Raw genomic sequence first — 19,695 nt, 5'->3', positions numbered from 1 at the left:
GATATTAAAAATATCACTGGAAAAATAATTTCATTTGGTACTTGCATATTATCTCATCAACCATGAAAGTTGGCAGAGTTCCTGCCAAAAATGTGCCAATCCCCCCCTGCAGAATTCTAAAAGAACTGACTTCTCTTTATTTGATAAACAATCAATATTCAATCCTCTTCTTTTTACTTCCTTTTACGAAGTAAAAAGGAAGTATTGTAATCGCGAAAAGCTTCAGGCAGCATATTTCAACGAAAATATCCACTTTGACCGCTTTCGAATGCAATTTAACGATGTTTTTGCATGATATCTGTACGTAAAGACAGAATAAAAGACTCTTTTCCTCAAAAAAAAAAAAAAAAAACTAAAAAACTAAAAAAACTGCTTTAAAATGAATTCTGAAGAGAATTTTTCGTGCCGTCTGTACGAACATATGTACGTACGTACGTATCTCGCATAACTCAAAAACGAGTAGCTTCAGAACGTTGAAATTTTGTATAAAGACTACTATAACATGTAGATGTGCACCTCATATTTTGGTTTCAATCGGACACGCCAAACGTTTATAAATATATTTATAAATGTATCCACTCTGTTACCCGGCTCAGTGATCTCAGTTTCTTTACTCCTATATGTTTATGCCTTTAGTAAATCTGTATGCAATATTTTTAGAATTATCAACAATTTTAAAGCCTAATTTGATGGCAGCCATTGCTCTTGTTTACATTTGAAACAGCTGAGTAGCGGATTTGTTGCCAATCTAAAGAAACTTTGCTTCGCAACAACAAAGATAACGCCTTCATTTATTACTTAACTCATGCGTAATCCTTTCTGGAATTTTTTCGAGGAAATAAGCGTTTAAGATTTACTTCGTAATTTTTAATACAGATATTTTGAGTTTTTATGTATTTTTGCCTTGTCGCGAAGTGAAAACTGAATTAATTGAATGAGAAATACTCAATCGTCTGTGAAAAACTGTTTTTTGTTTTGTTTGCTTAATTTCTTTTATACATAGTTCTAGCTTTATTATAGTATTTGAATAGAACATGTGGCAACGATTAGATAATTCTTTAAATGATATAAATTTTGTGCATTTTGAGTTATAATATGAACGAAATATAATACTGTTAAGTAAACCTAGTGCCAGAGTATCGCTATGGTAAACAAAGTGAATTTAAAGAATGCATTTATTCTATTGTGGTTTATGCACTGTCAGCGAAGTAGGTTTAATTCAATCTCATAAGTTTAAATGAAATGCAAGAAAAAATGTGTGTAATTTAATATTCCGTACAAGGAAGTCATGTGGTGTACACATCAGATTTTTTCGCTTTGTGAAAAGTTTTCATCAGTTTCTACTATTTCATTAGGCTGTCCAATTTTACTAGAAACTATGTTTAGAAGATTATGAGTACTAACTTCTCGCGAATTAATTGTTCAAATTTACTACTACTGTTTTGTTGGCTACATTCAGCTAACCATGTTGTGCTTACTAATACACTCTTTTTTGATGATAGGATCACATAACTTTGAATACAGCATTAACAGTTAACTTATATATCCTTCTTCAAAAAAAAACAAAAGGTGGCTTATCAAGAATAAGCTAGAATTGCATCAGACAAAAGCACAAATGTTATATGTATCCTATTACATTACACTTACCAAGAATTATGCTAAATCATGCAGCTTGGCAACAGGTTTGCGGTCAACAGAATAGTATGCACCTGTCTTTCTTTTTCTATTCTATTCTTTTTTTTTTTTTTTTTTTTTTTTTTGTAGCAAAACTTTGTAACTGCATTTAAAAGTCTATACAAGATAAGCTTTTTAAATTTATGTATAAAATTATGCTGCCATATAGCTTGTCATTATAAGTAAGTAAGTCATTTAAAATCTCTCTTAAAATATATATTGATAGTGATTAGGCAACAAGGTTATGTATTGAACATCTGTTGTTTAAACCTCACCTTCTTAACAATAATTTAATAATATTTGAAAAAAGAATATTGTTTTTCGACAGATGAAATTTCTCTAGTTAGGTCCATTTTTTCAAATATACCAGCACATTTGTCTCATGAGCCATTCCATTGCGTTTTCTTCTTAAGGACGGTATCCATGACAATTGCATTACTTCATTTTTATCAAGTTTCATGCGCTATTTGCTGTCTTGAGTCCAGTCAGTCTATATGGTAGTTTATAGAGGCAAGTACCATTCTAATGGGCCTAACTTCTTTGAATCCCAAACAGGGTTTATACCTGTATATTTGTGTTCATTTTTTCTCTACATAAACTATGGACAAGTAAAATCTGTTTGTTGAGTACTCAGTAATGCCGGTGCTGCACTATATCTCATAACCTGTGATGCAGATTGCATGCCTTACCTCATCTTACCATTCACCAATGTCCTCTGATGGCACTTCTGTATAAAACTGTGCATTATTTGCATTAGAAATAGCTGACATATAACTATTTTCTCATCAACCATAAATGTTGCCTAACTAGTGTTTACGAGCCTCTGTTGAATGTTGTCTGAATGTTGCCTAACTCTCACCAGTCACAGTGGCAAATTTAATGCATGTGGGAGTATTTTTATGCAGCTTATTTATTACTATTAAATATAAGATCAGCATTTGTGTGATTAGATTTGCTGTGTTCTTAAATTTGTATGCAACAGAGCACTATTTTATCAATGCTTAAGGCTATTTCATGATAACTTTTATCCTATTAAATCAGAAGATTTATTGAAAATACAGTACAAAGTCCATTATCCGGAATGATCCATAATCCGGACTCCAAAGCCACAAACGTTTTTTTTTTTTTTTTTTTTTTTTTTTGTATGCTCTACTCATGCACGTTTAATGTATAACAGACGGTATAAGCTAGGCTAAAATTATCTGTACTGATTCTAAGGCATTTCAGTTAATGTTGCAGATTGCACTGTTCCTTAATCTTATAATTTTGAATCCGGCTTATTATTTTTTGCAGACTGTTAGAGCAATTTTATAAAAATTAAGCTTGAACTTTCGACTATGTCAAAAAGAGTTTCCAATTCTGGAGCTGCCCAAAGGATCTACAAAGCGAAAGCATGTTTCGATGTACCACTTTCGGTAGTGAAGAAAGTGACAGAGAGGTTATTGAAAAGGAAAAAATTTCGATTGACAAGTTTGTCGGTATTCTCGACGCAGCAATTACAGGACTTGAACAGTGGAACTTAGTAATTGAACAAGAAATGATGTCTGTTTATAGAATTAAAGAGAAAGTATTAGCACTAAAAACGAAGCAACTAACTTACATTGAAAGAAATGTTTAATAAAGTAAACAAATATTAATCTTTTTTTTTTTTTTTTGTGTGTGTGTGTGTATGTGTGTAAATTTTGATATCCTTTAGATCATAATTGCTCCTTATTTCATAAATTATGGTTTCATATTTTTAACTATAATTTCTGCATGCTATCTTACCAGATTTAAATTGATGATCTTTAATCATGGCACGGTGCACAATGAACTGGAAGTTGATCTGTCAGCACTATCCTCATCATCAGGGCAGATATTTTCGGCTTATAAATTCCTTACTAAATGTTTATTCGGCTTCTAATTCCTTACTAAATGTAGTATTTCATCTCGATGTACTCTGATATGATTTAAATCAAATTCCTCGTCATTATAAATATCACGAATACACATCAAATCGTTTTCTAGTTGCAATTTTCTAATTTCGACTATGCGTAATGTATGCTGTACGCATGTGCATGTTGAAAAAAATGTTTAATAAAGTAAACAAATAAATATTAAGCTTTTTTTTTTTTTTTTTTTTTTTTTTTTTTGTAAATTTTGATACCTTTTAGATCATAATTGCTCTTTATTTCATAAATTATGGTTTCATATTTTTAATTTTATAACTTTTGCATGCCATCTTACCAGATTTAAATTGATGTTCTATAATCCGGAAAAACCCCTAATCCGGAATTGCCGAAGTCCCGATGAGCACGGATTAAAGACTTTGTACCATACTGTAGTTGACAGTTAAATGTTCGAAACCAAGGTTATCTAAGCTTTGATAAGTTCTCCAGCTGTTTGAAATTATTGCTGTCTGCGATTGAATCCACTTTATGTTGTGTGATCATGCATAGCCACAAAAAAGAATCTCCAGTCTCTTATTCTACTTCTCTAAATACCCACTACTTATTACAAATATACACTAGAGGTTGGTCATCATGGCACACTCTTTGTCACCTGCAAGATCTTTTTCCTGTGAGAAGATCCTAAAGGAAAGGCATATTCAAATAATCTGCATATGTTGGAAGATTTAAAAAGGAGTATTATGATGGTGGTTAACATCAGGATACAGATGCTCCACAAATGAGCCTCAAATACAGTAAAAAGAAAATGTACATGCATCATAAAACATAGCTGTCATTTTGAGCCTACACTGTAAAGACATGTTTGATGTTGCATTTCTGTGATGTAAGGCAGGGAATCTCATTGGAATCACAATATTGATGCAATGATGATCAAATGGTTATACCCAAATATGCACAATCAGTAACTGATCATCACAGTCAAGATGCCATCACTTACAAGAAAAATTTATTAATAAAATTTATGATTAATTGGTTATTGATATAAATCTTTATCAAGGAATATAAGGGATGCTAAAATTATATACTAATATACACTAAAATTATTTAATATCTTTTGAAAATCAATTATATTTTTTAAAAATATACTTTATGCAATAAGTGCAATATGAGGAAAACATAACTAAAGAACTGCAAAAAATGCAAATCTATAACGGAAAACAAGAAACAGGTTGAATATTTTTTAACAAGGTGATTTAAGAATTAAATTAAGCAATTTTATTAAACAAACTGCATCAATACCCTGAGCACAGCTGTCAAATTAATTAAAATTGATTTTTTTAAAAAATTGAATCTGTAATTTTGTTTTCAAAAACTTAATATTTGTAAAATTAAATGTAATACAAAAAATAATGAAACACAAATCTAATAAACCATTTTTTTCAAAACCTTTATTCACATTCTTAATTAAATTGTTGCCTTACAGTTATTTATGTGCAATTATTTGCATTATGATTATGCTGTGCACATATTATAGAGAAAAATATAAGGTGGTTGTTGCAAGAAAATGGTTGGAAATCCCTGATGTAAGGCAATAAATATTAACAAAATATTTCTTGTCTTATATATAATAGTTAATAGTTATAGTTAATGCATTAAATCAGACAATTTTAATTATTAACTGTAATGTATGCAATTTTTCAATCATCCTGTACTTTACTAATTCAGAAGCCAAACACCAAAAATCCGCATTATATTTTCAAAATTTTCACAGGACTAGTTTCAATGGTTTTATGGAACCACCATCCTCAGCTGCAAAACCGCAAATGAACGAGAGAGGATATAATGATTAGAATATAAATGATATAATGATAAGAAAGCCTGGACAAGAATAAGCAAGTGGTGCCATCTGTTAATGAAACCAGAACTAAAACATAATTTCTTTAAAGGCTGAAGGCAAAGATGGATTGGAATTAGGATCGTTAACTAGAACAAAAAGATTTTTTTTTTTTTTTTCTTTTTTTTTTTTTTTGGGGGGGGAATGCGAAATGTCTCTAGAAAATCCAGTTCTCCAATTGAAGATTTTTTTTTTTTTTTTTTTTTTTTTTTTTTTTAAATAATTTTGGCAGCAGAAAAATTGAAAGTGTGATTTTTGGACCAAAACGTTGAGCAACAGAAGACTTCTGTGTTTCCTTTTTTCTAACATATGCCTCATGTTCCTTGACGAGAAATTTTAAGGCTCTCGTAGTTTCGCCCAATGTAAATTAAAAACCACACTGGAAGGAATCCTATAAATACCCCAGGAATTCTTATCTGGAATGGGGTCCTTGAGTATGGAACTCGGAATTTTATTGATGGGAGAATAAACAAAACGAAAGTTAAATTTCTGCAAAATATGTGCAACTATATAGCTAACTGATGGAAAGAAGGGAATGACAACAGAATTTTTATAATCTTTTAAGACAAGAGTGTGCCTTTTAGTATGTTGATATGAGAATTTTTTAACTGCTTGATTAATAATGTTGAGTGAAAAGCCCTTGTCAATAGCTATTGCTTTTAAATAATTTAATTCTTTATCAAGGGATAGTTTGGAGGAGCAAACTTGAAGAGCACAGAAAACATAGGAATAAAATGAAGCTAACTTTGTTTAGTCAGATGACATGATTTAAAGTGTGGTGGAAGGCAAACGGATGAAGGTTTACGATAAACCGTAGTACTGAAGTTGGATGTGTTACGTGTGACCAGAATGTCGAGAAACGGAAGAGAATTGCAAGTCTCAAGTTCAAAGGTGAACTGAATAGCAGGATCAATAGAATTTATTGTTGAAAGAACTTTATTTAAATCATCTTTATTACCTTCAAACAGGGTAGTATCGTCTACGTAGTGGGACCATACCGGAAAGTTTAAAGTTTCAAACAATTTTGATTCATAATAATGCATGTAGATATTAGCCAGGATGGGACTGAGGGGCTTCCCATGGGTAATCCCTCAGTTTGCTTGTAATATTTATTTTGGAAAACAAAATGTGTTTGTTTCAAACAGAGTTAAATGAGAGAAATTAGCTCATCAATTTCGATGCAAGAAAAATGAAATTCGCAAAGTCTGGTTTCTAGACATCTTAATGCACCCTCCATTGGAACATTGGTGAATGATTTTATGTCAAAAGAAACCATGAGTAAATTTCTGGGAGAAATGTTTTTAACCTTTTTTACAAACTCTATTGAATTTTTTATGGTGTAAATGTTATCGTCTAATAGAGTTGAAAATCTAGAAACTAAATATTAGCTCATGGATACGACACAGTACCTACATTTGATACAGTAGGGCGGAAAGGAATACCACTTTTATGTATTTTGGGAAGAGCATATAATCTGGCACAATTCATAACAGATGGGATAAGCGAATGTTTTAAGTTGCTTGAAACGATTTGTAAAGATTTGATCGCAATTTTTTTTTTGACAGGTTTGAAGGTGAAGGATCTTTAGGGATCGGATTATATGGTCCTTCATTCAAGAGTTTAGTGACACCATCAATGTAAGTGTTCTTATCCCTGACAACTGTCTGGCCACCTTTGTCGGCCTTTGAAATGATAATATTCGTGTTAGAATGAATTTCGCGCATTGTAGCTCTTTCTCTCGCAGTTAGATTTGGTTTCAAAGGTTTATTATTGAATTTCACATTATGAGCGATAAGATGCCTAATCATTTCTTTCTGTGAATCTGAAACTTTACTGAACTTGAAAGCCTTTTCGATAGGAGCCAAAATCTTTGGAATCGAGGGTTTACAGGTTTGTGAGAAGTTAAAATTATAGTTTAGAATTCTCTCCCGTTCTTCTGATAAACTAAGATTAGAAATATTAACTGTTGGCTTAATGTTTACAATGGGAAGATTTTTTGAATTACTTGAACTGGAAGACAGTAAAAGAAGTTTTTCGAATTTAACTGCAAGGGTGTTTTTATGACGGTTAACTGCATTCTCCATTCTAGACCAAGACTTTTGTTTCAGGGCAGTGAATTTTGGATATGAATTAGTGAGTTCCAGATGAAGCTTATAGAGCTCATGTTCAATTTTGAACAATTGTTGAAGTGTATCCCTTATGATGGACCGAAGTAAGGCAAGCTTGCAATTTAACAGAATTCTTGAAATAGACTGGAAGGTTTTTGATTAGATTTGATTTGAATGAAATTGGGGATCAATTTTTTACATTTACACTTAAGTAAAAAGTCAAGATGATTCAGGAATGATACAGTTGCCAAAAGCTTGCACAAGAACTACACCGTTACATTAGATATGAGACAAGATACTTGCTGGAACCAGCAGTCATATCCTTCAAGTTCAGAGAATGCAATAAACTGTATAATGATGTCTTGGTACATTTCATTGTTTACTCTAATTTCAAATAATATTCAACAGTGAAAACATAAACAAAATGCTGTACAATAATAAAAATTTGTTACTTTAAAAAAAAAAAAAATCTGCCAGGCAACACAAATAAAGCTCTAATGCAGATGTCATATGACCATTAGATGACAAATAGTATATGTGTTATTGTTAGTAATTTTACAGTGTCATTTAGAAATATATGGTACAGTTATTACAACTGCAGTTCAATTTATAATATTTACCTAATATGCATAACTAAAATTCTGTCTGTATTTTTCTTCAACAATTTTATGCATAATTTGTTGACAAAAGTAATAATATATATATTAGGCCTAAGGTGCAAACGTGTAATCACATAATTTCTGTTATGTATAAGCGTTTAGTGTTAAGGGTTTAATCCAGCATTTGATTTGCATCTTAAATTTATCAAATCCATGAATTATTATTTTAATTTCTGAAGAATTGTTTTTAATAAAAAAATTGCATATCAGGTACTCATTGATGAAATGTTTTCAGTTTTTGTATCTTATCTATGGAGCCAAAGATATTTTGGAAAGAGGTTGTGAAAATCTGCACAAAAAGATTGAGCTGTATTTAGATGGCAAGCAAATTCCACTCCCAGAATTAGAAGCTGTGATCATAATGAATATCCCCAGCTGGGGTGGAGGTGTCTTTGCCTGGGACATGGGAACTCCGGAGAAAAAATTTTCAGCTCAGAGGTAAGCTTTTTCTTCCTTCAAACCCCTTGAAAGGACATTATTTTTCTCAGTTAGTGATGAAATCCTATTTATTACAAATAAAGCTTAGAAACATTAGGCCTCATTCTTGTCAATGAATGAGTCGTAAAATCTTTTATTTATCTTTAGTATTATAAAATTACGAAGGGACATTATTTTTCTCAGTTAGTGATGAAATCCTATTTATTACAAATAAAGCTTAGAAACATTAGACCTCATTCTTGTCAATGAATGAGTTGTAAAATCTTTTATTTATCTTTAGTATTATAAAATTCATTAGCAGAAGAAAATAAATATTTTATAAAGGTATAAGGTATTTCTCCCACCTTCTTAGCGAGCCTTCATGGTGTAGTGGTCTGCACGCTCAGCGCATAATTGAGAAGTCCGTGGTTCAATTCCCAGCAAAGGCATTTGCTATTTTTCATCTTGCCTGCTTCCAAAAAAAAAAAAACCTAATGTCTCTACAGTGGTGCCTGAACTAAAAGGGTGTTGGATGATGATTCTTCTCACCCAGGATTTGGCAATTGGGTCCCCTACAAACCCCAGTGGCCCTTTAAAAGGGGGAGTATATAATGTATTTCTCCCTCCTTCGTGGTGTAGTGGTCAGCACGTAATTGAGAGATTCGCGGTTTGATTCCTGGCAAAGGCGTTTGCTATTTTTCATCTTGCCTGCTTCCAAAAAAATACCTAATGTCTCTACAGGTATTTTAGATGTACTTTTTAAGAATATTTTGAAGTAAGTGTTATTTTATACATTAAGTGTAGTAAATATATATTTGTAATTTGTAATTTCTAATCATTGGTTGGGTGTGAAAAAAGTGTGATGCCCCATTTTTCATGTCTTATTTCCTTTGTTGAGCTGCATGGTATGAGCACAATATAGTTCTTGGAAAGCATGTTTTTTTTTGGGGGGGGGGGGCTTTGAGAGATTTGTTTCTTTTTCTTAACCACCCGTATTAGATGATTGAAGGTGAAGCAGCTTGTGCTAGTGAGTGATTATACTCTTTCCTATTTAAGATAGGTATAATTTGTTTCTAATGTGTTAGCAGATAAGAGCATCCATAGAATAGCATCAATATGTAACATTGAGAAGAAAAACTTTGTCTTGGCAAGGAATATATATATGTTTGTGTATTTAAGGATAAGTAAATTGAAAAAGAGGGTTACTGTAAAGACCAAATTAATTACTTCTGTATTATGCAGCATAATATCAAAAATGAATTATTGATCTTATATATCACCAATTAACAGTAGTTCCTATTTTTGATGTTCAGGATTTGTTACTAGAAACAATGTCTGTTTATCATATTCAGGATTTTATCTACAAAATGAGGACAACTTTTTTAACCTTGAAGAAGTGTTAAAAATTAATTTAATTATTTTATTAATTTAATTAAAAATGAAATTTATTTTCAGTTAAAATATGCATAATAGCATTGCTACATAATTTTCTTTTTATCAAAATTGATGTTCAGTTGTCACATTCTGCTGATGATTTCAGGTGAGCTTGAAAAATTAAATGATGGTGTCAATTGTTATCTGTGATAAAATTTCTGTGGACTTAAGCAGTTGTTTTCCCCTCCTCCCTTTTGTTTCATTGCTATATATTTTTTAATTGGTTATGTAAATTTTTTAACTACATGATTCCTTAGGTATGATGATGGAATGCTCGAAGTTATTGGAGTGTATTCCTCATTTCATATAGCACAGCTTCAAATAGGTATGTCTGAACCTGTGCGCTTAGGCCAAGCAAAGAATGTTATGGTATGTATCATATTATTTTTTTCTACTTTACTCTCTTAGTTTTGCAGTCTGTTCTTAACTACGAGAAGATTAAACATCTCCTTTAATAAAAAATGGTAAACAATGATTGTAATCTGTATATGATAAATCTTTGATGAATCATTAACAGTTTTTGTTTTCATAAAATTTCACCAATACTGCATAGAATTTCAGTATTACTGTAAAATATGATATTTGAAAGTAAATATATGTAATGTAAATTCTAATGTTATTTTGCAAAGCCCCTTAAAGTCTCCTTTTTCTTATTTCCTGGTTATTTCTCTTTTCTGTGCAAAAAATAGCAAAAAGCTTTTTGTTTCTTATATGAGGCTAATAATGTATGTACTTACATAATAAAGTACAGGGTGGTCATAAAACAACTTCCCCAGTATATGAACCCCTAACAGCCTATTTGCTCAACCATTCAGATATTACTATTTGAAGGTATGCATGAAGATTGTGATGATTTGAAACAATTGAGCTCTCACAGTTACAGTGCAAAATTTCAAAATTTCAAAAAACAAAAAAAAAAATTAAAAAAAAAAAAAAATTCACTTTTTGCTCAAATTGATCAGTACATTGAAAAATCATAAATGGCGTTGGAACAATAAAGGTATGACAAAAAGTGCTGGCATAAATAATTTGCAAAGAGCATTATAAAAGAACCAAAGACAACATAACAGAGGAGAGAGAAAAAAAAATATTAAAATTCAGTATGCTCACCTTCAAATTTTCAATATGCCTACCTTCACAAAGAATAATGCATTGTGTGCTGACAACAATGACGAAGGTAAAAATTTTGCATTCATCATTGTTGTCAACAGTGATGAACTGAAGGAATTTGTATGACTTCATGTTTTATGGCTTCTTTTAATTCTGATAAATCTCAGGGATTTGATATGTACACCTTAGATTAGAGATCAGAAATCCATCAGATTGAGGTCAGAGTATCTAGGTGGATATGAAACTGCAAAACTTCGGAAGATGACTCTATCTCCAAAGTGCTATTGTGGCATTTGCCGAATATATGTGGAGGGGCAATCTGGCATCCATATAATGTTATTAATGACATTTTGGTGCTGCAGTTCTAGAAATATGTAACGTTCCCATTTAAAAAGTAAGGAGACTCATTCACCCATAATATCTGCATCAGCCACTTGCTCTCTTCAGCATATCTGATGAGGAAAAAAATCACTAAATTGATGCACTGTTGCTCACCTCCAGGTTGCAACATCTGGACATGCTAAAATTGATAAGGAAACAGCTGCAAAACAGAGTGCAGAAACCTGAGAACTGTGGTTTTTTTTGTACATTCAAACTGCCAGCAACACTTCTTGCAGTATGCAGTGGACCTGCCGTAATCGTATTATGACCTTCTGCAGCAACTTCAACAGGAACACATGGTCGCCCAGATTGTGGTCTACCATATGTAAATCCAATTTCTTCAAATTTTTTACCAAATCATTTACAGTTTTTATGGAGCATGGGACTTGTCTTAATTTATGATTTTGCCAATAAACTCACACTGCTTCAATAACATTTTTCCCTTTCAGATTAAACAGCTTTATAAATTCGCCTCATTGTTTTCTTGTAAGAGTCATCTTGACAGCATGTTCAAACACCTGTTTGGAGAAACAGTTTTCCTACATGGCTTATTAAAGGTTTCCCACAAGTAATACTTTATACATGGTGCTCTGTGATTGATGCTTTTACTGTCTGTCCATGTGAATTATGCAAAGTGCATCAATGCACCTCCCCTCTGTGTCGTCATTGGTCCTTTACATTTTGTCAAACTTATATTATTCATTGCTATTTAGGGTTTTCCTATGTGCTGATCACTGTGCAGGAAAAAAAATGTGACAAAAATTTAGATATTTTTTCACTGTACCCTTAACTATGAGCGCAATATTGTTTTAAATCATTACAATTTCATGCATGTACCTTAAAGTAACAATATCTGAAACTCCATTATGGCTGGTTTAGCAGATAGTCAGCTAAGAGTTTATACACCAGGGAAGGTAAACAGGGTAAGGTACCCTGTACATTAGGGTCGAGTGAAAAAGGCAAAAAAAAAAAAAATAATTTTCAAATTTTATTATTTCCTGACCCAACAAATGTTTCTGTTCAATGAAAAAGCATAGTGAAACAATTGCAGCGCAATTGCTCATCATCTTCAGGTTCTACATGCGTTAAATAAAAAAAATCATTGTTTAGAAAACATCAAACTATTTTTTAATGATTTCAGTAGAGACACTGCTGAAGTTCGTCATCATTAACTATTGTATTGTACATTAGGGTCGAGTGAAAAAGGTAAAAAAATAAATTTCAAATTTTATTATTTCCTGACCCAACAAATGGTTCTGTTCAATGAAAAAGCATAGTAAAACAACTGCAGCTCAATTGCTCATCATCTTCAGGTTCTACATACGGTAAATAAAAAAAATCAATGTTTAGAAAACATCAAGCTATTTTTTAACAATATTCTATAATGGTTTCAGTAGAGACACTGCTGAAGTTTGTCATTATTAACTATTCACTTGCAAATGTTTCTTACTGGAAACATTTGCAAAAAAAAAATATATATATATATATATATATATATATTTTACATTAATAACTCATTTATTTTGATGTTAAATTCAGTAGATTTAATTTTTATTTGATTTGAAAAAATAATTTATTATTTATCATAATTAAATTTCTTGAGTTTCTTATTATGTATTATAATTTAATGTATATGTATTACAAATTTATGTTTTAAGGCAGTTTTTTTTTAAACTGTCTTAAAACATAAATTTGTAATAAGACTGTTTTAAGGGGACTCGTACACCTTAAAACCCATAAGGTCTTCGAATATGTGACTGTTGCAAGAATTGGGATAACTTATTTATTTTAAAAGCAATTACTTCCAACTTTTTACAGCTGACTACATAATATAGCTGCTTTCTGAAATAGTAATCAGAAAGTTTGTGTTGCCACAAATTTTTTTATAATTTAATCCGCTTTATGACAAACGTTTTCGTCATGTTTCCACCTTGCGTGCACAATTTAAAACATTCTATTGCATAATTTAATTCCATATTTAACATATAGCTTTTATAACATTTGGAAACTACAGTGAACCAAAAATCCTAAGAATTTGATGTTAAATTTTTATTTTATTTGGATATGAGTTTATAAAATGTATTTTATTGAAAAAAATCTGTAATGTTTTCGTGCATAAAAATTTTTAATGTTAAAATGTTCATCAGATTTTTGGTTCAGTTAGAAAATAGTGCCCATATAAAGAATTCCATCAAATTTTAAGTACGCATCATTAGCCATTTTTAAAATATCATGCGCGTAAGGTGGAAACATGATGAAAAATTTTGTCAAAAAGCAGATTAAATTACAAAAATATTTGTGCCAACACAAACTTTCTGCTTGCTAGTTTCCAAAGCAGCTAGATTATGCAGTCAGCTGTAAAAAGTTGGAAGTAATTGTTTGTAAAATAAATAAAATATCCCAATTTGTGTAACAGTCACATATTCGAAGAACATAAGGGATTTAAGGTGTATGAGCCACCTGCTTTAATAACTGTTTTAAGACAGCTTTGTTGACTTAAAAACTACAAAAATTAAAGTAATTAAATTCAAAATTATTATTTTGGGGTCATTAAATAACAATCTACAAATATGTTTTATGAATATGCAGTGCCAGTTAATTCATGAGTGAAAAAGTTATGTATGGTGTTACCAAAATTAATGTGCCAGAAAATTATACACAATTTTTTTACTTTCTCAAAATAGATATATTTCTCCTCTAAATAGATGGCAGATTGGCACCAGAGCCAGTGCAGTCACACCGGGCAGAATTTTGAATTTAGAGAAAGCAGCAGATTTGCAGAGATTCTGATAGATTGTAGTTAATAGTAAATTCAGAAAATAAAATTTCCATTGATTTTGGTGGATAAACAATTAACAGCTTAACTATATAATTTAATAAAACATTTTGATGACATCTATTGAAATTATGGCAAGTGAATTGTTCATACATCAATTGTTAGCAATGTTTAATATTTTGATTGAAACATCTATATCGTATTAGCCACTTTGTCCTTAATAGTTTGCATTTTGATTTGATTGTTTGTAAATATTTTTGACAAAAGAATTGAAGGTATATGTACAGTTTAGAAGCTATTTATAAAAAATAATATATGTTAGTCAAAAGGACTGAGAAGGAATTTATTTTTTAATGCACATGCAATATATGGCAGCAAAACAAATATTTGTTGTAAATAATGTTGACACAATAATTAACATTATGATGAACACAACTATTGTGATTGTTTCAAAATATCTGAGTAACAATTGATGGATTCTGGTAATGTTATACATTTCTCATGATAGCATTTTCACCATTTTACCTGATTATATGAACTTAAGGTGCATCTTTGGAGTTTCGGAATCTAATAGCAGAGCATGAGGAAGCATGCTTAAAATCCGTCATTATTGCATCCACTGCATTATAATGATCTTGAAAGCAAACCAAGTAAAATCCAGAAATCACCATGGTCTTTTAATTTATGTTTTCCTGTAGTCTTGTATCTGAAATTAGAATTTTTTAAAGGCGCATATAACTGGGAAATTTTTAGATCCTTTTAAGTCATTTATGTAATAAATAAAAAAAAAGCACAATCAATTTCCTTATGAATAGATAATTCTAATCACTGATGAGTGGGGTATTTTTTTTTTTTTTTTTAAATCTTTGATATTATGAAAGGGTCTTGCTGAGTACAATGTTTAGTTGATCATTTAGAAAGTCATTCTATACAGGCGTCTTTCTAAATCTGCTTCTTGTATACACTATCATCTGCATAAAAAATAAAATCTAATAGTCATGAAGAAGTTTTATAGTATAACACGTAGGTTTTGAGACACTCTATCTGTATTTCAGATTTTATTTTCTTTTATTTTGTTAAAAAAAATAATATATTTTATGCTATTTTGCATTTAAAAAAATACAGAAAAAAGTGCTGAAGCTTTTAAAATAGAGCTTAAGTCAAGTTTTATGCTACATTGAAAATTTTCTTTTATGAGTTGGAAAACATGCATGTAGTATATTATTATTTAAGAAGGAAAGCTAAATATTTTATCAATTTTTTGTAGTTTAAATTTTTTTATATATTTTAATGTTTAAAAATTTTTTGTTTAATTCTTTGAGATGTTATCTGAAGTTTTCAGATGACAGTTACTTTTTGTATATTATTATTTTATTTAAAAAAAAAAGAGAAAAAATAGTGTCTATATGTTTTTGTTATACAGTATAAAGTCTGTAATCCGGACGTCCATTATCCGGAATGATCTATAATCCGGACCTCAAAGCCACAAACTTTACGCATGCACGTAGAGAATGTGCATACATTACGCATGTAAGAAATGTTTAATGAAGTAAACAAATAAATATTAAGCTTTTTTTTTTGTAAAATTTGATACCCTTTAGATCATAATTGCTCTTTATTTCATAAATTACGCTTTCATATTTTTAATTGTATGATTTCTGCATGCTATCTTACCAGATTTAAATTGATGATCTATAATCCCGAATCGACAAAGTCCTGACGAGTCCGGATTACGGACTTTGTACTGTATATTTTTTAATCAGTTGATTTTCCATTAATTCTCAAAAATCACTTGTATGATGGGTGAAGGTTATAGCTCAGTGTATATCCTTAAAAGACATGACTCCACTTTGCTAAACATAACTTTATTCACATGCGCCATACAACTATCACAACTATCATAACATAACAGAAGACTTCTACACAAAAATTTGTATATTCTATACTCGAGCTCGCAAAGTAGGCGAGTTCACCATCGCACTAGCAGTTTTTACGTACACAACATGACGTGGTCTGGCGACGCATGCAGCCAAACAACAGACTGTCACAGAGTGTCCCCCCAGTGACACAGTCATGACACAAAAGGGCTTTGTCTGCAAATTTCCAGTTTAAAATATACACATTCACATAATAGTTATACCTAAAAATGTACATACAAAAAAAATTATATGAATAGCAATAATACACTTAAATTCTAATTGAAATATATCCCCATACACTGCATAACTTAGTTAAACAGAAATAATGAAAAGTTAATAAGAATTTTATGTAACTCCCAGTATGTAAGCAAAAAACAGAATTAATTAAGTAAGAGAAAATCATATTACAGTGATTAGTTTTTCAGGAAAATGAACACAATGTCCACTGCAGGTAACTACCTGTTTTGGAGCAATTTTTTAGTCTTCACGGACTTCCTGTGGAAAATGAGGAATTACAGGTGAATCTATATGTTCCAACAACATATATGCTGGTTTTAAATGATCAATTGAAACTGTAATCTTTTTGTTATTTACCTCAATAATAAAATTTTTGTCCATTCGTTTAACAATGGCACGAGGACCAGTGTAAGGTGGAGTTAGAGGAGGTTTAACAGAAATGATATGCAGAAATATATGAGAACAGGTTTGAAGTGCCGGGTGTACATAAATTAATGGTTGAACATGCCTAGGGGTAGGAATCAGTCTAACTAAATGCATGACTAATCGAAGCTGTGACACATAAGATTCAGAAGTAGATATGAAATTAGTATCATTCAGCATATCTGAGGGTAATCTAAGTGTGGTATCATAAACAAGTTCAGCACAAGTAGCATTTATATCTTTCTTAATGGCAGATCTGGTACCCAATAGAATTATAGGCAGAATTTCAGTCCATTTTGGATTATTATGAGCCATTATTGCATTTTCAAGTTGCCTATAAAACCTCTCAATCAGCCCATTGGACTCAGAAATATAAGCAGTAGTTCTAATGCGATGTGTACCTAGAATCTTCATTAAATCCTTAAATAAGTGAAAATCAAAATTTAGGCCTTGATCAGTTGTTATAGATACCGGGCAGCAAAATTTAGCTATTCAGTTATGCACTAACACTTTGTAAGTCGTCTGAGCTGACTTGTCAGCAGTAGGTATAATTTCTGGCCAGCTGGTAAAACTGTCAATAATTTTAGAATGTTGGCACTGTAAACAAGATTGAACTGCAGTTTTAATAAATTTTTTCATATTAGGCCAAAAATAGCGCTTAGTAATTAGTTTTGTTGAAACTGAAATACCGGCATATGAAAAACAGTGAATCTGTTGAAAAATTTTAGAGCGAAAAGATTCAGGAATGAATGGGTGCAGTATACCTGTGTCCATGTTACAGTAAAGAGTAACATCTTCTAAAGGAGAATAATGTTTCTCTAGTTTAAAAACTGTTGAAGATTGAGATAAAGAATTTTGAATTTCAGAGTCCTGAATTTGTGCTTTGGATAACTTTTTATAATCAGTGGGTTAATTATCAGATGCTGCATCTATTTCTACCCTGGATAAGGCATCAGCAACAATATTGTCATGACCTTTGCTGTATTGTATGTCAGTGGAAAATTGGCATATAGATTCAAGATGACGAAGTTGTTGTGGAGAACACTTTTCGGGCTTCTGCTTGAAAGCATATATTAAGGGCTTTTGGTCAGTGTAGATTGTAAAGGCCCCGCCTTCAAGCATGGGCCAAAACTTCCTAATACACAAATAAATAGCCAATAGTTCTCGATCATGAGTTTAACAGATAGAAACTCAATGGGTTCCCAAACTGAATTATGCAGTTGCATTAATGAGCTACCAACCGCAACATCTGATGCATCGGTAAGTTTCAAGGTTGCACCAGGAATTGGGTGTCTGAGAAGGGTTGCTTCAGCAATTGCTCTATTTGCATTTTCGAATGCTTCTCAGCTTTGTCGTCCTATTCGAGAGGGTATTCTTTTGTTTTGCTTGGTTGTGAAGTTTTCCTTTTATTAATGTGGCTTTCCAATAACCTATTCAAGGGAGCTAAAACATGTGAAGCTCTTGGGACAAAACATCTGTAAAAGTTAAATAATCTGAGAAATTTTTGTAACTTATTTAAGGTGTTTGGTTTAGGAAATTTTTGAATGGCTTCCACCTTGTCGGGTAAAGGTTTTAAACGCTGTTCCGATAATTCAAAACCCCAAAACTCCAAAGATGTTAAACCAAAACTGCATTTAGATGCATTAATTCTTAACCCATAATTACTTAATCTTTCGAAAAGAGCTTTCAAGTGTATGAAATCCTCCATTTTGTCTTTTGACGCAATCAATATATCATCGACAAAAGCAAATGCTCCTGCCAGCTCACGAGTTACTTCATCGATAAAACGTTGAAAGGTTGCAGCCATGTTGCTTGGACCAAACTGCATTCTTGTGCTCTCAAAAAGTCCAAAAGTAGTGCCAATAACCATTTTATAAATATCAGAGGGATTAATTGGAATTTGATGATAGGCTTTAAAGAAGTTTAATTGAGAAAATACCTTTGCTCCATGCAACTCTGCTACAAAATCACAAATGTTGGGAATAGGATACTTATCCTTCACTGTCTGAGCGTTTAACCTCCCAAAATCTCCCACAGGTTTCCATTTGTTTGTGCCTTTCTTTGACATCATGTGAAGAGGAGAGGAGTAATTACTTTGGGAGGGTCACGTGTGATCTAAATTAATCATTTTTTTTAATTTCATGCTTAGCAATTTTTATTCTATCTGGAGCTAGTCTCCTAGGCTTACATGAAATCGAAGGACCAATAGTTTCAATGAAATGCATAATATTATGCGTAACAGTCTTATTAAGATCAGGAAGCTTTGACAGTGAAAGAAAGTTAGATAGTAATTTATCATATACATTATTTGTAATAATTGTTTTAACAGAATACACTTGTGTGTTAATTACACTGCAATTAATTTTTAAATGCATTTTTAAATCAACAAGTTTATTGTTCCTTAAATCAAGTAATCAATCAAAATAGTGCAAAAAATCAGATCCAATAATATTGGTTGACACTTTACACACAAAAAAATAAAACTGAAACTGCAACGAAGTTCAAGGTCAATACTTAGAGATATCGAATAGGAGTACCATTGGCTGCAGAAAACGTCATAATAGGTGTCTGATGCACTTCATCTTTGGTTGCTGAAAGGAGACTGGCATCCATGCCAGTGTCGCACAAAAATATTTATTTGATTTTCTGTCTCTTTTGAAAAGGCGACAAGACTCAGAGGGTAGAGTGCAAGTCGCCATTACTCTTTCCCTGGTTCGTTTCCCTGAAACCTATGTGGTGGAACTTTTTAGCTCTCTCATTAATTTGCGATGATA

General features: G+C 31.4%; 1 protein-coding gene across 3 annotated transcripts in view; it reads left to right on the top strand.

Annotated features, from left to right (window-relative positions):
• The window catches only part of Dgkepsilon (diacylglycerol kinase epsilon), a 61,101-nt gene that overhangs the window by 24,798 nt on the left and 16,608 nt on the right, over positions 1 to 19,695 (top strand). For 2 of the 3 annotated variants that reach the window (XR_015038233.1, XM_085806569.1), the window contains exons 9-10: positions 8,460 to 8,662; positions 10,333 to 10,444. Coding sequence is in view for 2 of the 3 variants with exons in the window: in XM_085806569.1 (XP_085662695.1) it covers positions 8,460 to 8,662; positions 10,333 to 10,444 (315 nt within the window). In the remaining variant the exon portion in view is untranslated. Of the gene's footprint in view, positions 1 to 8,459; positions 8,663 to 10,332; positions 10,445 to 14,271; positions 14,404 to 19,695 lie in introns of those variants that run through there. The other variant, XM_085806570.1, reaches the window with a different exon arrangement.

Source organism: Stegodyphus dumicola, chromosome 12 (assembly GCF_044657685.1).
Source record: "Stegodyphus dumicola isolate Sdum_Otavi_A_Nest chromosome 12, ASM4465768v1".
Classification (NCBI taxonomy): Eukaryota; Metazoa; Arthropoda; class Arachnida; order Araneae; family Eresidae; genus Stegodyphus; species Stegodyphus dumicola.
The sequence above is the reverse complement of the archived record's forward strand: the minus strand, read 5'-3'. Positions and strand labels throughout refer to the sequence as shown.